General features: G+C 30.4%; 1 protein-coding gene across 3 annotated transcripts in view; it reads right to left on the minus strand.

Annotated features, from left to right (window-relative positions):
- LOC111633175 (peripheral plasma membrane protein CASK-like) overlaps window positions 1-23068 on the minus strand; it is a 61294-nt gene that overhangs the window by 22941 nt on the left and 15285 nt on the right. For 2 of the 3 annotated variants that reach the window (XM_023377697.1, XM_023377696.1), the window contains exons 2-6: window positions 20321-20433; window positions 17292-17397; window positions 16059-16136; window positions 11198-11373; window positions 6572-6634 (exon numbers count right to left, since the gene is read on the minus strand). In XM_023377697.1, coding sequence (XP_023233465.1) covers window positions 6572-6634; window positions 11198-11373; window positions 16059-16136; window positions 17292-17397; window positions 20321-20433 — 536 coding nt within the window. The remainder of the gene's footprint in view (window positions 1-6571; window positions 6635-11197; window positions 11374-16058; window positions 16137-17291; window positions 17398-20320; window positions 20434-23068) is intronic. The other variant, XM_023377698.1, reaches the window with a different exon arrangement.

Consider the following 23068-nt stretch of genomic DNA (forward strand, 5'->3'; position numbering starts at 1 on the left):
CATGATCCTGAATCAAAACAAGAGGCTAAGGAGTGGTGTGAACCCAGTACTTCAGATCCAAAGCAAGTTAGGATGCTGAAATCAGCCAAGAAGGTGTTAGCATCAGTTTTTTTGAGATGCAAAAGGAATTTTGTTTGTGGATTACCTCCAAACTGGTAAAACAATAAACTCAGATTATTACTGTAACCTTTTGGACCAGCTGGATGTAAACATTCGTGAGAAAAGATCTGGTTTACAGAAGAAAAACATCATTTTTTATCAAGACAACGAACCCTCTCACACAGCTCAAAAAACCATCGCAAAAATCAGTGAATTAAAGTACAAATTGTTGTAACATCCACCCTATTTGCCAGATTTAGCTTCCTCTGACTTCTGGCTGTTCTCACATCTCAAAAAAAATTCATTTCTGGGAAACAATTTTCATCAAATTAAGAGGTAATAGCAGCCATGGAAGTGTATTTTGACAGTCTTCCGGATTCTCACTTCAGGGATGGAATCCATAAATTAGAAGATCACTGGAACAAGTGTATTGAAGTTCAGGGAAATTATATTGAATAATAAAATGTATTTCAAACCATAAAATCATGTTTTTCTTATTGAATGACAAAACTTATTGAACAACCAATATATATATATATATTGGTATATATATTGGTATATATATATATTATATCAATAAAACCACCAAATATTTTATTTTAGATATAATGTTATTTTGCTTAAAATTCAACTGAAAGTGAAATGCATTAAAACAATACAAATAAAATCAATACCAGTGTAAAGATTTTACATGTCAGTTTTGACTCAACATTAGAATTAATATATCAACTTGGATGAAAAACAATATGCAAAAACACATATTGATCATATGCATTATATCATTATGCAGATCATTTCATAATTATAAGTGCACACAGGATTTTTTGACTCAAGTTTTAGCAATGTAATTTAACAAATAGCTGTTCTTATGATAATACACACACAAAAGTAATTTGAAAATAGAGAGGTTGAGGCGCACGTTTTAAACGTGTAAACGTGTACGTGTGACGTTCGGCGCCGCTTTCCCGTAAGCCTAAAAGTTTGACGATGGTGTTTGGAATGTCGAGCGTGATTCCACCGACTATCCAAACACCATTGTCAAACTTTTAGGCTTACGGGAAAGCGGCGCCGAACGTCACACGTACACGTTTACACGTTTAAAACGTGCGCCTCAACCTCTCTAATATTTATATTTAGAAAATTTTTAAACAAAAACACCTGTTTCATAATTATAAGCTCATGTTAAAAACACCCATTAACAAGCTTTTAAACATTTGAGAAGAAAAATTTTAGATATATTAATATTTTGTTGGATCTCCTGAATAGTTAATAACGAATGCCAGGAAGATGAAACTCCAGAACACATTTTGTTTACCTGTTAAACACGTCACTCCAGAACACATTTTGTTTACCTGTTAAACACGTCACTCCAGAACACATTTTGTTTACCTGTTGTGTGTTAAACACGTCACTCATCGCAAGCAGCTCAAGCATGTAATGTATTCTCAGGGGTTCCACTGGCCCTGTCGAAATCAGGACTTCCTTACTAACAACATTACAACTGCCTTCAAGACATTCATTCTCAAAACAGGGAACACTTTTCCCAACTTTAACTCAGGGACCACCGCAAGCCAAGATGGGCTCCCTTCTCCAGTGACAACAGACTAACCGGCAAATATTTTACCTTTGTCTTTGTGCTCATCACAACCTGTCTCAGCAATGCAACCAGCCTAGATTGCCTGACAAGGTTGTTCGGTTAACTTTCTTTCTTTTATATGCGCTAGCCTAGTGGTTCAGGCCACTTGTCCCTCTTTTGTTCCCCTGGACTAGTATAACTAATACTAAGTCTTCAGGGTCCCCCCCCAAGCTGAGATTCATGTTATGTTATGTTTTGTTCGTTCCAAACTGTCATATACATTTGTATCCGCTAAGTCGCAAGTTGTCTTCTGTGGTCTTTGCTTTGTCCGTGGTCTGTTGTACTCTACAAATTGGAACAGTTTCATTGTTTTTCTTCAGGCATGTACCTACATTTTGTATTACATTTATTTGGGTTCCAATAAATGGAGCAGGGTGCTGGATGCTCACAAATCTCTTCTTCACACTTTCCTATCATACTTACCCCATCTTCCCCTTCCCCCTCTCTTATCCTCTTCTCACTTCTCTTCTAAGGCTAAGCCTCTGGTACGGCCTTCTTAACTTTTGCAGAGAGAATAGTTAATAACTTTAAATATTCTATTTTGCATAAAATTAAGTAAATTTTGGAAAAACATTAACATCAATGCATGTCCCTGCTGATTCAATGGCTCTCTCAGTTCATTTAAGGACTTAGAACTATTTATGCAGAAAATCATCAATCTAACAAGTATACTCCAAAAGGTTTTCCACTAGATTTTAATCAGGAAAATAAGTTGACCATTCCAAAAGTTCCATTCCATTATACTCAGAATCATCCCTTGCTTTTTCTACTAACATTGATACTTGCATTATTTTGTTGATAAGTAACTTTTTTCTGAGAAAGTGACAAACATATGGAAAGACACTGATATCCAATAACTTAATGCAGTGGTTCCCAATTAGTTTTTCCTGCATACCACTTCAAGAAAGAGCTCAAACTTGCGTACCCCTTATAGCAGAAATTCATATTAATCTATACTAATATTATAAATTTGAAGGTAATTTTGTCTGTCTGTCACCTTTTCACATCTAAACCACTGAACAGGTTTTAATAAAATTTGGCACAGAGATAGCTTACATATTAGAGATGGACATGGGCTACATTTTACTGCAAGAAAATATCTTACTCACACGAGAAAATTCAATGTAATGCAGGCAAAGCTGTGGGTAGACAGCTAGTGATAAATAAAATAAGTTTTTTTTACATTTATTACCTTTAAAATACAATTCTAATAATAATAAAAATAACATAAGGTTATTTAATTTTAATGTGACAAATGTACACAATTTTCTTTGCACAACTTTGTAAAATCTGGTTGCTTTTTGGTCAGCTTCAGTCTCGAGTCATCTTCGAGTCGAAGTCAGTGATGATGTTTAGTTTTCATGTTTGTCATGGCCAAAAAACCGTTCTCGCAGAGGTATGTTGTGCAAAATGGTAGTAAATATTTTATTGCCGCTTCGCTGACAAGAAACAAATATTGTAAAACTAACACAATTTGTGTTAATTCTACAATTTTTGTTTCTTGCGTAAGAATCAGGGCTGTGGAGTCGGAGTCATGGAGTTTTGGTGTTTTAGCCGGAGTCAGAGTCGGATGATAAGGAAAGTCGAAGTCAGTAGATTTTTACGCAACTCCACAGCCTTGGTAAGAATTTCACTTAGGTATTGTCACAAATGCATTTTTTTCATGAAATTTCAAAAATATTTTTAGTTATAAATAAACAAATTTGTGCATTCGACGTCATGTTTTAAATTACAGTGGAACCCCGGTTAACGAACGTCCTGGTTAACGACCAAATCGGTTAACGAACTTTTATTTTGCAAAAATTTTGTCTCGGATAACGAACAAAATTCGGATAACGAACGTAACGGTATTTTGTGTCAAATTTTAGTTGGTGTTAGGCACGCGCGAGTTAAGCATTGCTTTTCCGAGTGTTTGTACTATACTTCTTTTTTCAGTTTTGTGATTTATATATTTAATCAATATGGCATCCAAGAAAGAAAAAAGTCATAGTGGCAATAGAAAACGACAACGCGCTATCGCATTTTAGAAAAATTTTGATTAAAAGAATAAGACAATCAACTTTAGATCAATTTCTTGTTCCTTACGGAAAGAGTTTGTTTGTTTGTTAAGTTATGGCAACGCAACACTTGGGCGATCTGCCTAGGGGGAATGCCTTTTGGGAGGTGTTTTTAAGGAAAACTGGCCCCTATTTAGGCGTTACAGACGTGGAGAAAACCCGGAAAACTCCATATGGTCAGCCCATCTGAGCAAGGTGCGAACCCGTGAACGAACTCCCCGTGTTCAAGGTACGAAGACCACTTAGCCATTGGTGATTTTTTTTTTACCGAAAGAGACTTCGACTCGAAGAATCTTCCGATGAAGTGCTACCCGTTATTTTTTTTGGAGGGGATTCCCCTTCTAAGCATTAAGGTTCGTATATCTCCACTTTTCTGCCACCAACTACAACAAACGAAGGTATGTACAGTATATTTTATTAAACAAAGTTTACATGTTTGTTGCTGTAATGATAGATACTACGTTTTCCTACATTTTCATCAAAGAAAATTACTGTATATTACAAATAAAATCGCAAAAATTTCGGAGACTAGAACGGATTAATTGCATTTGCATTAATTTCTATGGGAAAAATTGCTTCGGTTAACGAACGGAGTCGCGGAACGGATTAAGTTCGTTAACCAGGGTTCCACTGTACTGAACTTTTGATGGTCCACCCATTATTTTTTTGATTGCTTCATCTCATACATTTAAATTTAAAATCGACTGATTTTAGATTGCCGCGTGTACCCCTTCATGCAATTTTGCATACCCCTGGGGGTACGCATACCTCTAATTGGGAACCATGGCCTTAATGTATTTAAAACTGTTCATTTTTGAAGAAACAAACTGGAGATGATTGTCTTTCCAGCTGAAAAGTGCTCATACCATGATATTGCCAACATTATGCTTAGAAAAATAGCATGGTTCTTTTCTCAGATCATGCTGGTATCCAGAAAAAGCATCAGCACCATCAAAGTTAAATTTATTCTCATCTGGAAAGATCACCTGCAGAGTATTATAGATTTAGTATAGTCCCATCAAATGAAGAAGCAAAATATGCACAAAAATAAATAGAAAAGTTCCTATTTTCAGTCACAATCCATTTTGTTTATGGCAAATTCCAGTCAAATATCTTTATCCATTTTATTCAGGAGAGGAGTGATTTTTACTTCTGAGTAGACAACATTTTTATTATGCTTTAGTACACACCACACATTTGTTTTGGATACATTTAAACTGATTTTAATTTTGTTGAGGCTTTCATTATCCATTAATGCCTTGTGTGTAGGCATTCCTCGTACTTAGTAAGAAATCATTTTCTGCCAATGGCTATTTTATTGCCATAACCAACAGGATTGAAAGAAAATTTTCAATTATGCTCAAGGAATAATTAATTTTTTTACCAATAGCTCTTAAATTTACTCCTTTGTACAAAGCTGATATTTTTTCATTTTCTAATTATGAAAGCCAGATACCATGAACTTCACTTTGTTATACATGTTTAAGCCTAAAAAAGCAAATCAAAAAAGGCAGGACTTCAGAAATCACAGCAGAGCAGCAAATGACATTTATAATTGTAAAATGGGATATTTCAGAATTTCTATAAAAAAAAAAAATTCTTCTAATGATATTTAAAAAAAATGTATCTAATAATATTTTATGCAATCTAATGATACTTTATGCATATATTTAAAATATTTTAAATATACAGGTAGCCCTCGGTTTACGCCGGTTGAATTTACGCCGCTGCACAATTCGCGATTTTGCTGTGTAATTCCCCGATTTACCCTATGCCAGACTGATTTTCATTTCAGTGTTGATGTATTTACCGAGCCGCAACATTGTACATTCGTTAAAACAAAGATTTTTATTGAATATATTTATTTTTTCTGTTTAATATTATTGGGTATGTATACATTTGCATTAAATTAATATTAAAATACTAAACGTTTAGGTACCCACGAGTCAAGTTATCAAACTTAATAGTCCAATAAATGGCGTCCGAATCCATAGCGCCATTGAATTTATCCCGTATCAGTTTGTTCAGGAAAACACCTTACGACGCAGTAGCACTTCCGGCGATCACAAACTATCGTTAGTGAGACAAATCTACTTCTCGTTGGCCAGACGATATCTATCTCTCCTTAATTTTCCCGCTCAAACTGACCTTACATATGCGCTACGGCGACCGGTGGTCGACCAATCAGTGTCTCCGCTCGTCCGTAGCTCTACGTCGGGTTAACGTATCCTTTCAACTATGGAAAGTTTGACAGTTGAACTTTGTGAGTTAGACAATGATTGGGAGCGAAGTGCGAATGTAAAAAGGAGTATCGTCGCATCCATTCGACCATATTCTGAAATTCTCAATGAAAGAAAACAAAAATGTAAACAATTAAAGATGGACACTTTTTCCGAAAAATGTAAGAGATCCGAAACTAAAATTTTTAATAAAAACATTTAACTTTATTTTATGATAAAATACATTTTAAAAATTAAATTTATTTGTACTTTGTATTATATTGTATTAATAAACAAAATTATTTGTGTATTTTTCACTTATGTGGAACCTAACACTATACCTCAGTGTAAATATGGGTTTGTTTTATGCCGATTTGATTTGCGCCGGCTTTTGTAGGAACAGAACTGCGGCATAAACCGAGGGCTACCTGTATGTATAAAATATTATATATGCTATTAAATAATTATTTTTAAATATATCCATTTTAATAATAAATTTCTAGGATATAAAAATTAATATAAAATGTTCATAATTATGTAAGTTAAAACTTATTTCTTACCCTTCTCATCACATTTCAAATAAAATTTTACAGCTGAGCTTAATTTCAATGAGTATGTCTCTTCTATGGAAAAGAATAAAAACAAATGTGAACATAAAAATAAAAAAATCATAAAGACCAAAATTTCAGATTAAAATGAAATTTATAAAAAATTAACTAAAATTAACATATAACTAAAATGTAGTTAAAATAAAATCAATAAAATAATAATTATGAGATATTAATATTAAAAAATTTATTAATGAAAACTAATTAAGACAGTACAAACAAAAAATGAAATCTATAAAATAAAAAATGAAACATAGTTGTGAGAAAAGTATAGTTTTGACACTGATAAATATTTAACAAGTCAATCTATCAGTTATTTCAAAATTAAATAAACTAGTTTATTCAGTGTGTATTTGTGTGTGTTAATTATTAAAATCAACTTTAATCAGAAATATAACTACTAGCAGAAAATCAGTAAAAGCATTTGAAACAAATTTATTCTTTTCTGAATTCTTAATATCTGAAGAAAACATTTACAGAATAAAAACAATAGCATATGATGTAATGGCAATCATTTTTAATAGTGTAGTTTATTCACTTTTTCACTGAACAACCTGCATATATTCCAAATCACTACTCATTTACCTTTCACCAAGGTCAATTACTTATAAAATGTTGTCATGGATTAGCATTTTCATGTTGTTTTTGAAACCGTGTTTTGCAAATATATTGGACTTCGAACTCACATTTGAGTCATAAATAAACACTTAGCTTTACTTCCATCATTTTTAGTTGATAAACAGATTGCTTGGGTAGCATTTTCATTTTAATTAATTAATTAATTAATGAGCCTTTGATAAGGCTCGATTAAGGCTTAATTGTTTTTTAATGGGAGTTTTTTATCAAATTTATTTCATGGTTCCTAAGTTGTAGCGCACGGATTTTCCTTCGGTAAAGTTATTTAAAGCTGCTTTCTGATGTCAAAAACCACCTCCAATAGTTTTTTAATTTTTTTAATTAATAGATTTTATTATATACATGTTTAATTAAGTTGGGGGGTCGGAAATTGCAATTAAAATTTGAATTTTTTAAAAATATTTAAAAATATACGGCCAGCTAGAAGTCACCCTACTTTAAACCCTTGTCCTCCCGAGACTTCTATGAGAATGTCCCGGGAAATCCAACTCCAGCTGTGTTCAAGGTCATCCAGCTGTGTAAATAATGACTCATAGGTGTCAAATTTCACAGAAAGGCGAGACAAAGGAAAATAAAAGTTTGAAGCTTTTTCTTCAAAATTAACGCATTTCTTTCGTTTTTTTTCAGTTTTAAGTATTTTTTATGTTTAATTACATTAATATCAAAAATTGCTGGAAACTTAAGGTGTTAAAGCAATGCTTCATATATAAACAAAAATAAAATTGAATTTACCACATATATCTCATGTTTAGCTGCAATACATGCACTACTGTTTGACAATAACAAAGACAGCATTATTTAATAATTTCATTTGTTTGAGCATTTGTTACACAAGAACTATATATTAAGTGCCCAAATCAATTCAGCAATGAGTAGAAATCATACCTTGACAAAATATATATACCTTGTAATGAGTCATATCTTTTATCAATCATGTATTCTATAAATAAAAGTTTACATCAAAAAATTTGTATCTTACAGAATATTGTATCTTATAACAAGCATACTATAAACAGAAGAATCTCATATAAACAGATTGCTTGGGTTGCTGAAAATAATTTGTTGTTCCAAGAATATTGCAAACAATGAATTTCCTGACAACCAAAAATAGAAATGAAAATTTTTTGAACAACAGTTATTTTATCTGTTATTCAAAAAAATTTCCATTTTTTGAACATCCTACATGTAAGAAATACCAGTACTTGAAATTATTCAGTATCCTGAAACTGCTATTCTTTATTCTATAGAAACACACGTTACGAGATCATATATTATGCCATATGTGTATGACATAGGGCTGACGGAAACTATACATACTCTAAGTACAAAGAGAGGCAAATTAGATTTGCTCATTAGCACTTCACTTGACTTCATGATTTGTTTGAATTCATCCATCTTGGTTTTGTTTTGATGCACTTGGACCAGCATCATAATTTTCAACTAGGCGGATCCTCCTCAATCATATCAGAGTGCTGACTCTCTTCATAAATTATTCAATTGCATATATCTTAGATATAACAAATGCATCATCAAACTCTACAAATTCCCAGAAACACCCAAGTACTAAGTAAACATCGAAAAACACAAAGTTTACAATAGATGGAGTTAGAAAAAATTCATTATTTAGAGTTACAGATCCATTAAAAGGAAATAAAATTACATTAATTTGGCAGGACCTAGAAAAAAATCTGTTACAAATAATGAAACAAAATTCCAAACTGGAATTCTGTTTCATTAAAAAAAACCTAAAGCAGGCCTTGGTGAAGGCTGAAAACATTCAGAATTTGTCGTTAAAGTTCTGTTACTGGTTATTGAAGGTTTTGTTTTAATTTTAACTAATCACTCCAATAATTTGAGGAGGAGATAGTTATAAAAAATCAATTACTCTGAAAAATCTGTTGTTCCACATCCATTAAGATGAGATTCTACTATATCAAATCTTTTCTTGTATTTCTGCATGTTTATTTCCAAATTTTTGAAATTTATGTTATGACCATAAAATGAAACAATTATGTATATATAGTCATATATATTTTATCAAAAATGCAATATTTAATTTAACAAGGTAAACTAAAATGTCTTATTATAAATTTAATTTTCTTACAAAATAACAATTCTTTTAAAAAATTATATTTTACAATTTTCTATAAATAATCCGAAAATATTTAAAATTTATTATTATTAAACATATGCCACTTATGTTCAGAAGAGCTCATAAGTTCATTTTTGGGAAAAATAAGTTAGTGATAATTTTAGTGAGACAGATGTCCTCCTTTTATATATATATACTAGTAGCCTGGGATGCCCCCTAGTGGGAGTTCTTTACAAATTCCCATGAGGCACGGTTCCTTTGACTTTTTTGTTCCTATCAATATGCTCTACAGCTCTGTTAAAGTCCCAATCGCATCATACAAATCTTGATTTCTACCTATTAAACATTCTATAAATATTTTAAAATAGTTTAATTTGTTTATTTACCTTCGCTTATAAATCTCGATTTTAAATGTATCTGCCATTTTTCAACAAATTTCCTGTGAGTCAATGTGTGACATTCGCTGAGTCACGGGATGTTATAAATGTGCGGCGCAAGATTAATCAAGGCATATAATAAGGCAAGGCAAGGCATATAATAATTATTTATACCATTCCGTGGTATAAATAATAAATTCATATCAATAATAAATTCCTATTATAAATAAAAATAATTTATTGTTAATTTAAAATCATCACTAGGGCACCCCTAGTGGGTGTTTTAGGCAATGGATACCATTACAGATGCAACAATGGCTTATATATATATATAGATTTAACACAGTCAATGATGTACAATATCCTCATAAATTAATCAAAAGAACATTAACTGTCAAATGTTATCAAAAGAATGTTTTTGAAAATGGAATAAGTCCATTCAAAATAATAATTATTATTGTTGATAATTACAAATGGACTTATTCACAATTGACTGTTATTAAATGTATATAAAAAAAGGACATCTGTTTCACTAAAAGTATCACTAGCTTATTTTTTCCCAAAAATGGACTTATACCACTTTCATTTATGATGTCTCACTTTTACATTAAAACGAGCAATTATTTATCATGACATCATCACAATGCCAATTTTAAATCAAACTAAAAATCACATTCTTAGTTTGATTTAAAATATATGCTTTCCATCTCAAATTAGTAGTGGCTTGCCTCTGTACATCATACTTATCCTGTTAACAATATAGTTGTACCCATCATCTATGTAACACCTTACAAGGAAACTTTTTGAATTGAAATAACACAACTTTCAGTTTGCACTGAAAACTGAAAGTTGTGTATAGTTAATCAGGGCCTCCTGTCTCTAAGTTTTCCATATCTAGTCTCAGCTATCTTCTAACTCCATTCTCAAGATTAAGGAAGGACAGACAAACAGGATAACAACAGTTGGAATTTATAGGTCTACAATCTTTTCAAATTGTAACCCAAAACTCTTGTTGTTAAATTTTTCATAATTTGTTATTATTAAAAGTGGTATAAGTCCACTTGTACTGTACACAAAAAAAAATTGTTTATTTTCTCTAACAATTTTATTAATTATTATTATTACATAATAAAATTCAACAGTTTATACAATTTAGTTTAAACAGTTTTAACAATTTATAGTTTTAAAAACACTACCTGAATTTATTAATATTTGCCAATATTTTTCAGTTGATTCAAATGCAAACCCTTAAGTATCTCAATGTATGAATAAATGGACTTATACCACATTCATTTTATAATGGTTCATATATTACATAGCAAAAATTTTGATTTTTCTGCTATTTCAATTATATTTTTGTTTTTTCATTTAACACAACCATAATTCATTAGTATCTATCATTTAATGTAAAATCTTAGTATTTTGAATTTAAAAGTTAAAAATGACAACTTATTCTATTTATCATCAAATTACCTCCATCCGTAACATATTCACTTGTTAACTGAATAGCAGCACCAAATCCACCTAGCTTTACAGGAGCAGAGTTTTCTTTTGTTGATAATAATATACAATGAGGTTTAATATCTCTATGTATAATGTCGTTGTCATGGCAATAACGTACAGCATCAAATATCTGTTTCATATAATGACTGGCCATATAAAAAATTTAAAATTAATTTTTCTGTCAAAAAAATTTATTTATCTAAAACAATTGCTTAAAAAAATCATGTTAAAATAAGAAAATATTAAAATTAAAAAATAATTGTTAAATTCATTAGAAATTCAATAATTTCATTTATCCTATTCATATATCCTATCACATTAATTTGGCATTGACAACATTCATGTTTATCATCATTGCCAAATTAATATCACATGAAATATTCTGTTAAGTTAATAAGTAAAAAAAACTAGTTTGTAATTTATAGAAATGTAATAAATTAACAAACAACTGATGACTGGCATAATAATTCAAAATCAGGGCTGAGAAGTTGATGTTAGAGTCCGTGTTGACAAAAATATTTGCCAAATCTGACTCCTCAACTAACTATTTCATAATTATTTTTACTTTCCCAGTTATTATATAACATAACTTGAAGAAAGTATGGTAATCAGTCAAATTTTAACACCCTCTGAATTTTTTGACATTTTCATACTTCATGAGCCCAAAATTTAAAAATCTCCAGTGAGTGTGTGAGGATTATGTCTATTTTGCATTACTGTATACACTCATGTAAAGGTCAAATTTTTTAGATCATTTTTTAAGATCAAATTTATGGGGTCAACTATTACATGGACACTACTTTTGAAGGGCTGAAATTCAAGCTAGAATCCAAAATACTGAATCAGCAGCAGAAAGCCCAACTGATCTTTATACAAAACCACAATGAATTACAGTAATATTACAGATTCAGCACTCCTATAGAAAATGGTCCTCAACTTAGGGACCCCATTTTCTATAGAAAAGCAAACTTTTAAAACTTTTTTTTTATCAATGTTAAAATAAAATAATCAAGTGATTTCTTTACAAGATGCAGCTATTCATTTTTTAATAACACAGGGTATTCTTTCAGCTAGGAAGCAATGTAGTAATTTATCATGCCAAGGGGATCAAAGTACGACTTTAAAAATAAATTTAAATTCTAATCAATTTCCATATTTCAGGTGTGATGGTAAAAGTTGCAGAAAAAAAACTTACAGAAAAGTCCATTTTCTGTAAGTTTTTTTAAAATATGAAACTAGAATTACATGAATTTTTATATTTAATTTTCATATTTGTTCTCAATGAAAAATATTCTGGCAAATGTTGACGTGTTATCAGTGAAATACTAGGGTTGACTTTTACATGGAGTCTATTAAAAATTCCAGATTTTTTGGCCAAAAATATGGGGTTAACTTTTACATGGGATCAACTATTATTTGAGTATATACAGTATATCTCAGGACTGAATAAACTTAAAATTTTGAAACTTGATTAGGTTATTTCTATATATGAGGCATTAAAACTTTTTGTACTTTTTTTGTCATTTAATAAAGTAAAAAACCATAGCTACAATGCTCTATTATTAGACCTCCAATGCCTTGTTAATTAGTAAAGCAGCCTAATAAATATGTTGGTGATGAATAATACAGGATGTACATAAAAGAATATAGTAGTTTGAATTTATTATAGTATCACTTACATTACGTATACAAAGTTTATTATAGGCTAGAAGGAAAGAGCTAAAAAAACAGTTTTAGTTGTATATTGTCACTGACCACTGGATTGGTCACTATGGACCCAATGACAGGGCTTATCTTATGTGGCCTCCAAGATCACCTGATCTCACCCTCTGCGATTTTTTCTTTGGGATTTTGTAAAGGACAGAGTCTATGTGCCCCCACTGCCTACTAACCTGCCTGAGTTGAGACACAGGATTGAAGCAGCTGTTGCTACCATCACTCAAGAAATGTTAGTTAAGGTATGGAAGAAATTAGCCTACAGGTTAGATGTGTGTCGCATGACAAACGGAGCTCACATTGAACACTTATAAGATAAACTGGAGATGTTACTCTTTCTTTTCACATTTGGTTTGTTATTCCTTGTTAATTTTAAAGTGCAATTAAACACCTTTAAAATTGCTATATTCTTTTATGTACACCCTGTATATATTAATACTAAGGAACTGGAGTCAGATAAAATGTCAACTCTCCAGCACTGTTCAACATTTTTGAAAAATTAAAATAAAAAAAAAATTAGCAAATTCTGGCAAGCTTAGCAAAATACAAATGTTTAATTATTTGCATTTTTAATACAGTTTATTACTTTACTAAAATAAGTAGATATATCTGAACAAAAAAAGCTAACTTTTTAACTTTTCTCACAATTACAAAAACAATCCTATAAAATCGTATTTACTCGCATATAATACAATCTTGCATATAAAACGAGGTGTATATAGGCATGAGAATGAATTAATGGGCTCCCATATGATTTAGAATTTCAATTTGAAATTTAATTCAAAAGCTTTGCTTTTCCTATTACTATTAATCTTTACGCCTGACAATACACAAGTGAGATTCAAACAACCCAGATAAAATACTTATGTTTTTTAAACACAAGAGGGTGAGCACCTGGTAAAAAATGCAAATACATGGTTCACAAAAATTACTGCAAAAACAGAAAGAATCCTTCATGCGCGCATATAGGACAGCCTAGGTTTTTGAAACAGTGAAAAACTAATAAAACCCTCGTCTTATGAGTGAGTAAATATGGTAAATGTCTCATTGTGAATTAATTATGAAATTTTAAAATAATCGCAGTTTCAATATATAATATGAAATATTTAGAAATATCATAGAAAATGACTTCAACAGTTTATTCTTCTAGTGAAAAACTTAAATCATTACTTTTCATAAATAATTAACCCCATTTCATTTTATAACTATCAATGAAAAAATGTTAAAATGTGAGAATAATTCACTAACCAGATTAATTATTGAAATCATTCTAAATTTTAATCATTATTCTAACAAATTTTATAAACACAAAACTGAGAGCAGATATCATTTTAAAAAACATAACTTCACACTACTTCAGAATAATTTAAAATTACAAAATTACATAAATGATCAGTAAGATTAAATAAATACTGTTTTTTAATATTGATATTTAAGAGAAAAATTTACCAAACTATTTGAATGTACTCAATTTAATTCTATAAAAATAAAATTAAATTGAATGTTTTCATTGTAAATAAAAATACTTGTCAAAAAATTACAAATACTTCACAAAATTTAGATATTAAAGTGATAATTTCAAATTTCTGCACATTATAAATAACAATGAATAACTATAAAATAGAATTTCAATAACCAATAATTATAAAAGGCATTGCATCATGCAAATTATCACAGTTGATAATTTGGATTATTTCTCAGATAAATTTAAATCATAAAACAGGAAATTAATGTTTTAACATTTCTTCATAAGAAATGAGTGCTTGTCAAGAATAAGTAATTCAGTCAAATTATTTGTTTTTTAAAAAGAAATAATATTTTTATATTAATGTATTCCAATACAAAATTTTCTACAAAGTAAAAAAATTTTATATTGAACACATTCAATGGCAATATAAATATAATACATACCAAACCTTTCTAATAAATTTAATTATTTTCCCGATTCATTAACAATGTAAAAAAATGAACTGAGGTTTAAGTATATAATATAATCATTCCTCCAAACTGCAAATGGAAATTTTAATTTATTCATTTAATAAGTGTATAAGAACTTATTAAATGTTCTTTTTAATAAGTGTATAAGAACTGCTTCCAAATTTGAATCTTATTCTGTTCAAAAAAATTTGACAAGGGAGGGTTATGACGTGGTTCTTGGAGATTTCAGTAATACTGTTTGTGTGATACACCTTGTGTAAATATTTATTAAGCAATGGGAAAAAATTTCTCAAACGTTTTCAAGAAAATGGAACTTAAAAAATTTTATGAAGACTTTATCAAAGCCTTTGTGGTTGGCTTGGCACTGTGTCTTTACTCTTACTGTAATTGCAAAATCACAGGTTTACATATTGATGAATAGAGACTTTTTCAAATTAATGCAATTTTTACATAAAATAATTGTAAATTACATAATCTTATACATGGTGTCTATTTAACAGATAAAAATGCCATTTAATAGAAATGCTAAAAATAAATTTTTATAAAATGCATTTTTTTCATAAACAATAAAAATGTATAAACTCGTGTAATTTACAATTATTTTATGTAAAAATCATTTTAATTTGAAAACAAAAGTCCATTCATTAAGATGTGAACTAGTGATCTACCAAATACGAGTAATGGCACAATGCCAATAAACCATATAGTCTTCAATGAAAATTCCACACAATTTTTTGTTGCTCAGAATGTTTTTAAGTTCTATTTTCTTGAAAGCATTACAGAAGTTTTTCTCACTGTTCAATAAATATTTCCACAAAGACCTATCACACAAACAGTATTACTGAAATCTCCAAAACTAGTCAATATATCATTAAAGTGAGGTTGTAATTACATTATTAATTCTGGTCTCATTTAACAGAAATAGAGTAAAATACTTAAATACTTTTACATATCTGGATGATAAATGTTTTCAGAATTCAATTTCAGCATCAGATTCATCTCAAAATACAAAAGAGAATATAATATAAACTGATTTTTATTTTAGGAATTAAATACTATATTATTTCTAACAATAATTTAATTATAATTCTGATAAAATTATTGTAGTAGTAACAACAGATTAAGTCTAAAATTTATTTTAAAAACAACCTAAGAAAATAATACATTTTAAACTCACCTGGCAACAGATTCACTGTAAACAAAACCTGCAGTTGCTCGTTTTACAATTTCAAAGCATAAATCAGCACCTTCCATACTAAAAATAATCAAATAATATATTAATTTAGAGTAACATTAATTAAGAAAAACAAAAAAATAATTCTTAAGTTTAAAGAAATAAAAATGACAATGATAAAGAATAATTTTTTACTATTTTAAAATATACTTTTATTTACTTTTATTTAAAAACAAATTTTTAAATGAAAATATTTATGCTGTATTAATACTTTCAATAAATAATTTTTTTGGAGGAAATTAAAACAAGACAAAAATATAATAAATTCTAATTGAACAGATTGAACAAATTTTTAAAAATTTGTTAACTTTTAAAAAATGGACATCACTGGAATTTTTCTAAACATTTTTGTTAAAGCATCTCATATGATTGTGAAATGATTTATTTATTGAGAGAATTATTATTGACATAATACATATCAATCATGTTTTTCATATATATAAACACATTAGGGGGTTTTGCCCCATGGCTACAGTATCCAGTCCTAGTCACTTGCCCACTCACATTTGTCACTTTTTCCCAGTACAGAATATTCATAACAAAAATTTCAATAGGAACACCATCTGTTTGTATGAATAGATGATTCTGTAACAAATAACATTCACTTGGAAATCCATCTCCACACTCATTAATTGGAAAAACACAGTTTTTATTCAAATTCTATAAAAAAACTCCTAGATTTTCTCCATAAAAACTGAACATAGAACAACCTTAGAATTCTAGAGCAAAACTGTTTTTTGAATCAGTTAAACATCACAATTTTTCCAATGTCCTACAGAAAAATATTCCAATTCCATAGTTACATGGTTTGCTTAACTGTCTGATCTCAAGGACTTTGCCTATTTATTCCCAATATAGACTATAACAGAACTTTTCTTGACACTAATCCCACATAGGACCACTAACCCCCCTCAGCCCAACTTCCACTTGCTTCACTTCTCAACCTCCCACATGGAGGATGGACATACACTCCCACCCCATTTGCTTCCCTCTCCCCTCAACTTCACTCAACTACTTCAATCAACTTACCTTCCTCGCTGTGCTTCTTTGCTGAACCATACCTCCTTGTGCCACCATTTCTATTTTTTGTTTTTTCATGATGGAAAAAGTGTCCCACAATTTTAAGCTAAGTATTTTATATATATAAAGATATTCATTGAAAATGAATGAACTTACTATTCAAATACCATATATAGCATTCCTTCAGAACTATAAGTTTCTAGTAATTCAACAATATGGGGATGTTTTAACATATGACATATGGTTGCTTCTCTCTTTAAATCTGTAAAAATAAAATATAATTTATATTATAAATTCTTAAAGTTTAAAATACAAGACGTGTTCAAAAAATTCTAGGAATGGGCAAAAAAAAAATTAAAATATGTTATTTAATAATATCTTTATATCATATTTTTCTAAATAATCATTATAAGCTTAAATACACCTTAACAATTTCTCCAATTCAGAAAACATTTAGAAAAAATCAGATTCTTTTGGAAATTGAAAAATTTTCTTTGATTTGAGTTCTGGCACAAACTGTTTTCTTTTTAAAGTTGAAACTGCCATATTTCCATAATCACACTATTTTCTGATCCCAATAACTTTTTTCTTTACTCAAAGTTGAAAAAAACTTTAGAAAGGAAACTGGTAATAATACATTTCATTTCTATTATACAACAAACATTTCAAATAACTCAAAAATATGATCTGGCAGTTAAGTTCTATAACTAAGTTATATCTAATACAATTTATAAAAGCACATGAGAACAAGATTCATTAATTATCTGTCATCAGTACTGAATGTTTTTTCTACAAGCTCATTTATGCACAAGTACATCAAAGATTTTTGTATTATAAAAGCATTTTCACATTAGAAATATACTGTCTTTCAGCATTAAATTTATTTACTTGAAGAACTGAAAAATTAAATTTTTTTCATTGTCATTGTAGTAACAAAGCAGAGAGAAAATGTTTATCCAATTTGTAACCAAATTAAAAGTTTTTTAAACATTTAGTTTTCACTTTTATATGTACAATAATATATAAATGTTAAATTAGAATACATTTTATAAAACTTTCTTAAACACACTTGACACCTTTATAATTATACTGAAATTAGGATTCTTGTAAAGCAACACTTGGTTATAATGACAAAAACTTGCTAGTCCATTCAATTACATTATAACTGAGTTCAATTATATTTGGTATTTATTTGCTATCAATCATTTTCTGCCAATGAGTTCAAAATCAACAGTTAGTTACTTTATATTGTAGTCAGATATGTTATGGATAAGCTATAATTATTATTATAACATATTTTTATATTAATACTAGCAAATGAGCATGGCATTGCTCAGACAAAAGTAACAATAGCAAAGATTAAAATTATTAGATTATAGCCGATCTTACACGTTTTCACTGAGTGCAAGAATTAGGTCCCTCCTCTTCCAAGACTAATTAGAAAATTTTTAGATATCTGCTTACCATACCGGGATAATGATAATTAAAACTCACTGCAACCACTAACCAGTGCATAGTACCACTAAGTGATGAATAATAAACGTTTTCATAACTCTTTCTGAGTTCTTCAGGTTTACTAAATTCAAAAAATAAGCTGGATCTTCCAGAATCATTCATAAATATAAATTCAAACATAAAATCAAACATTAAGACAGAGTTTGAATAAAGCAAACTTATGCGCATGTGCTCCTCGTGTCAACTTTATATACAATGGAACACTAAATATCGTTGAGAATTTTTAGAAGGGTCTAAAAATATGTTCAATTTCCCACATAAATGCAAGAAAGGCATCTAAAATAGTACTGTAGAAGCCAACTTCTTTGGAGTAATTCTTAACCCTCTCCCTCATGGTGGAAATTTCAAAAAATCCCTTCTTAATGAGCATTCTCATGGCATACCCTATTAAAATGCAATGAAAAATGCAAAAAAAACCACATCTAAAATAGCATAAGAGGAGCTGAGTTCTTCATGATAATGTGAGGACCCAACCGAGGTCCAAAATCATGTAAATCGCAGTATTCTTATGATTAAATAATAACGATAAATTAAATATGAGGGGGAGAGGAAAATCCCATAATTTAAACAACGTGGCACAAAATGTACACGAGTCCCGGATGATTCCAACACGTGTTAAACAAACTGTCAATGTCAAAATGAAAAGTTATAAGTCAGACACAAGTGATCATAAACAGGTAGAACTTTGACCCTAGCACTCATAAACAATCAATCTAGGGAAACAATTTCAGAAAAGAGAGAGAGATTTAAGAGAGATAAATCATTGCATATGATCGTTTGAGTACCCAGATGACAGAAATCGCGAGTAACGGAGCTAAATTATAAGTGCGAGTCTTGCAATTTTGTCAACAATCCCCAAGAACAATCGACAGAACGGCGTCGAGCAGACACCTGGAATCGGACTATTCCTGTGACCCGAGTCGGTCTCAGTTTTCCCCAAAAGAAAAGAGACCAATCAGGAAGTGAGGAAGGGGACGAGGGGGCCAATCAGAAGTCCGAATAGTGGGAGAAAAAACTATAAAAATCCAAAATTCAAGGTTGGAGGGAGGCTCTCCTCCGTATTCCATGAAAGGTTGTGACTTATATTGTGGTGTGTCGTCGCCAAGAACTTTGGACTTAGCCACTTCCTCCTTCCGATCATCTGCCATGCTAAGCGACCTCAGCTCGTCCGTCCCGGGCCAGACAGATGCCAAAGTTCTCGCCTCTCCGAATCTTCAACGAGAAGAACCTAGTGAAGGACTGTTGATTGTCAATGTAAGCATAAATGTTAACAAATAAACAGCTTTCTTGTGTAAAACACTTGTCATCATTTATCTCCTCCGTCACAGCCCACATACAACCTTCCCTTAGGTTCATCCTGACACGAGATTAATGGATCCCACCCAGGAGACGGCAACCTTACACAGGTGCCGTGGAGTGGGTTTCAAGTCCCCTATCTCCACCGGGTCGGCTACTTTACAATAAGCCTTAATCCTGTCTCTCTCCCCATGGGGGGATTCGAAAAATCCTTTCTTAGTGTATGTTCTCATGATATATCCTAACTGTGTACCAAATTTCAACTCCTAACCGTTTGGGCTCTGCACTTATTATTATCATCATCATCAACCATCTTGATTATATTATATAATAAAAATCATTTTAAAATATCATACAATTTAAAAATATCTTACCTTCTGTACTAAGACCAGGACATGATGTAAATTTTGCTACATCAACAATTTTTACAGCAAATTGCAATCTTGTAATTCTGTGTGTGCAACGACGTACTACACTAAAAGGTCCCCTAGAGAAATATAACATTAATTATTAAATGGCATATTAAGTTGTTCTATGACCTATAGTAAATTTATTAATAACAAATATAATACTCCAAAATTCAACTTATTTCAATTTGCATATTTATGAAATATTCAATTTCCTACATTTAGAATAAACTACTTAAAAATAAAAAGATTAAATATTAAATGTGTTGGGAATTTTTAATTTGTTCAAAAGAATAAAAAAATTTAAATTTTATTAATTTTCTTGAAATTTAGACAAAAAATTTAAAATTAGATTATTATTAGAAAATATTTAAATTAAATATAATTTTTTATTCTAGATATTTTATTAATTCATATCTAAAATCTAAGTATGCTGTTAAAATATCTTCATCATTCATATAAATTTATTTTTCAAAATACAATGAAACCTCCATTAACAAACACTCCTGAATAGCAAACAGAGCAAAATATCCAAATTTTTGTTTCAAATTCAATAACTTTCCTTGACCAACTTTGTACAAATTCCCTGACCCTCATGTCCCTTACAGTGTAACATGTTGACAAAATAAAATAGCATCTAATTTACTATGCAAATATGCTATGGCTTCTTTGACTTTTTAATGGGTTATTTTTTCTAATTAACAGCTACATAATTTTTATAATTGATGAATAATTAAAATTAAAAATAAAATGTTTTATTAAATTAAAATAGTTTATCCTGTTATCAATCCACAACCATAAATCCATGTGGCTTTGAAAAAAAAATAAAATGCCATTATTTATTCTTCATTAATTTATTTTGTACAATAATAAATTCCATAAATTCCATAATAAAAAAAAAAAAATTTATGTGCTTTAAACATTTTTCTAGTGATATTGCGACTTCAATATTTGTGGCAGACAGACGTAAAGTCAAATAAACTGTATACTGTACTGTATACAAAACACAATACAGTACAATCCTGTATAATACAGGATTGTACTGTATCCTGTATAATCCATGTACAAAAGTATATATTTATTAAATTTATCTTTTAATAAACTTCCTGAACTTTATAATATACAGTGGTACCTCGGTATATGTCTGCTTTAGAATATGTCCAATTCGGAATATGTCCTGTTTGGACGAAACAAATTTTGCTCGATGTACGACTTTTGTTCAGTATATGACTTAATTCAATTATACATGCCATCAATGAACAAGTAGCACTATCGGTTTACTAGACCAGACTAGACGTTTGCGGTGCTACAGTTTATAACTTTGTTAAATTTCTTCTGATTTTAATTTGTAAGTACAATTTTATAATTTTTATTAATCATGAATTGCAAAAAGACAAATGAAAAGCAACAGAAAACTAATAAAATGACTAGGATCACAATGGAACTGATAAAAGAAATTGTTGAGAAATATGAAGGTGGCATGCGTGTTCGAGATTTTAACTGTTGCATACCGTATTATGAGAACGACGATATCGACAATCATGAAAAATAAAGACATTATTAAATCTGCTAACGTTGCGAAAGGAGTTAAATCAATTTCTAAACAGAGATCAAAGACATTAGATCATGTTGAGAAATTACTTTTGCTTTAGATAACTGAAAAACAATGTGCTGGTGACAGCGTATCAGAAGCAATTATTTGTGAGAGAGCTAAAAAGATACATGCTGATCTCATGAAAAATCAAACAGGAACTAGCCAGGAAAGCAGTGTTTAAAGCCAGCCATATTTTTTTTTACATTACTTCTTATGGGAAAGGTTGGTTTGGTATACGTCCTATTCAGTATAAGTCCAAACATCAGGAACAGATTAAGGTTGTATATAGAGGATTTGATCCTGGGATCTCGAAAATCGGGATCCCGGGATCCCAACTACTTTTCAGTCCCAAAATTTTCGGGATTAAGTTTTCCTAATCCCGAGATTTTCGGGATTGACATCATTTTAAACAAGTTGCAAAATAGACTGCATGAAGCGAAACGTTCAGTGCCAGTGCTTTTACAGAATTGCTTGCCTATCATTTTAATATAAAATATGAGAAATTTTATTCCAAGCAAGCAGCAGAAATTAACCTAGCGGGCTTGCGATGCTTGCTTGGAATAAAACTTCTTGTATTTTGAACTAAAATGATAGGCAAGCAGTTCTCACTGGGTTACTTGGTAATATACTTCATTTTTGTATTTTTGAATTTTCGCGGGCGCCAATCGATTTTCTGGCGCAGTCGAGAGCACTACTCAGTGCGTTTTACCTGTCAATGTGTCAGCCATCTTGTTTTGCCAGTGTGGTTAATATAGACCCGACGCCTCTCGCTTAGGGGGGTCGACCTTAGGTGAAAAGGTTACGACCCCCGCCTTGCCCGTGATCTGTCAGGATGATGCGAGAAAGTCTTTTTACGTTTGGGAGTAGTGGTTTGCTGGATGCTGAGAGACTCACACAGAGACCGAATTTACAAAATTAACGTGTTTATTTTTAGAAAGGCATGCTTACAATGATCGAAACAATCGGGATTGTAGCCTTTACTCCTACAATCCCGATCTGTGTCGACCGGACTGTTTTCTTCCAACCTCCCCGTGTCCTCGAAGCTATAACTAGAACGGGCTTATAAGTATTTACTAACGATTCCTCCAACTTCCATCAAACCTAAACGCGTTTTCTCAGCA

This window comes from Centruroides sculpturatus, unplaced genomic scaffold (genome assembly GCF_000671375.1).
Source record: "Centruroides sculpturatus isolate CEXI.00-Female unplaced genomic scaffold, Cexi_2.0 scaffold594, whole genome shotgun sequence".
Classification (NCBI taxonomy): domain Eukaryota; kingdom Metazoa; phylum Arthropoda; class Arachnida; order Scorpiones; family Buthidae; genus Centruroides; species Centruroides sculpturatus.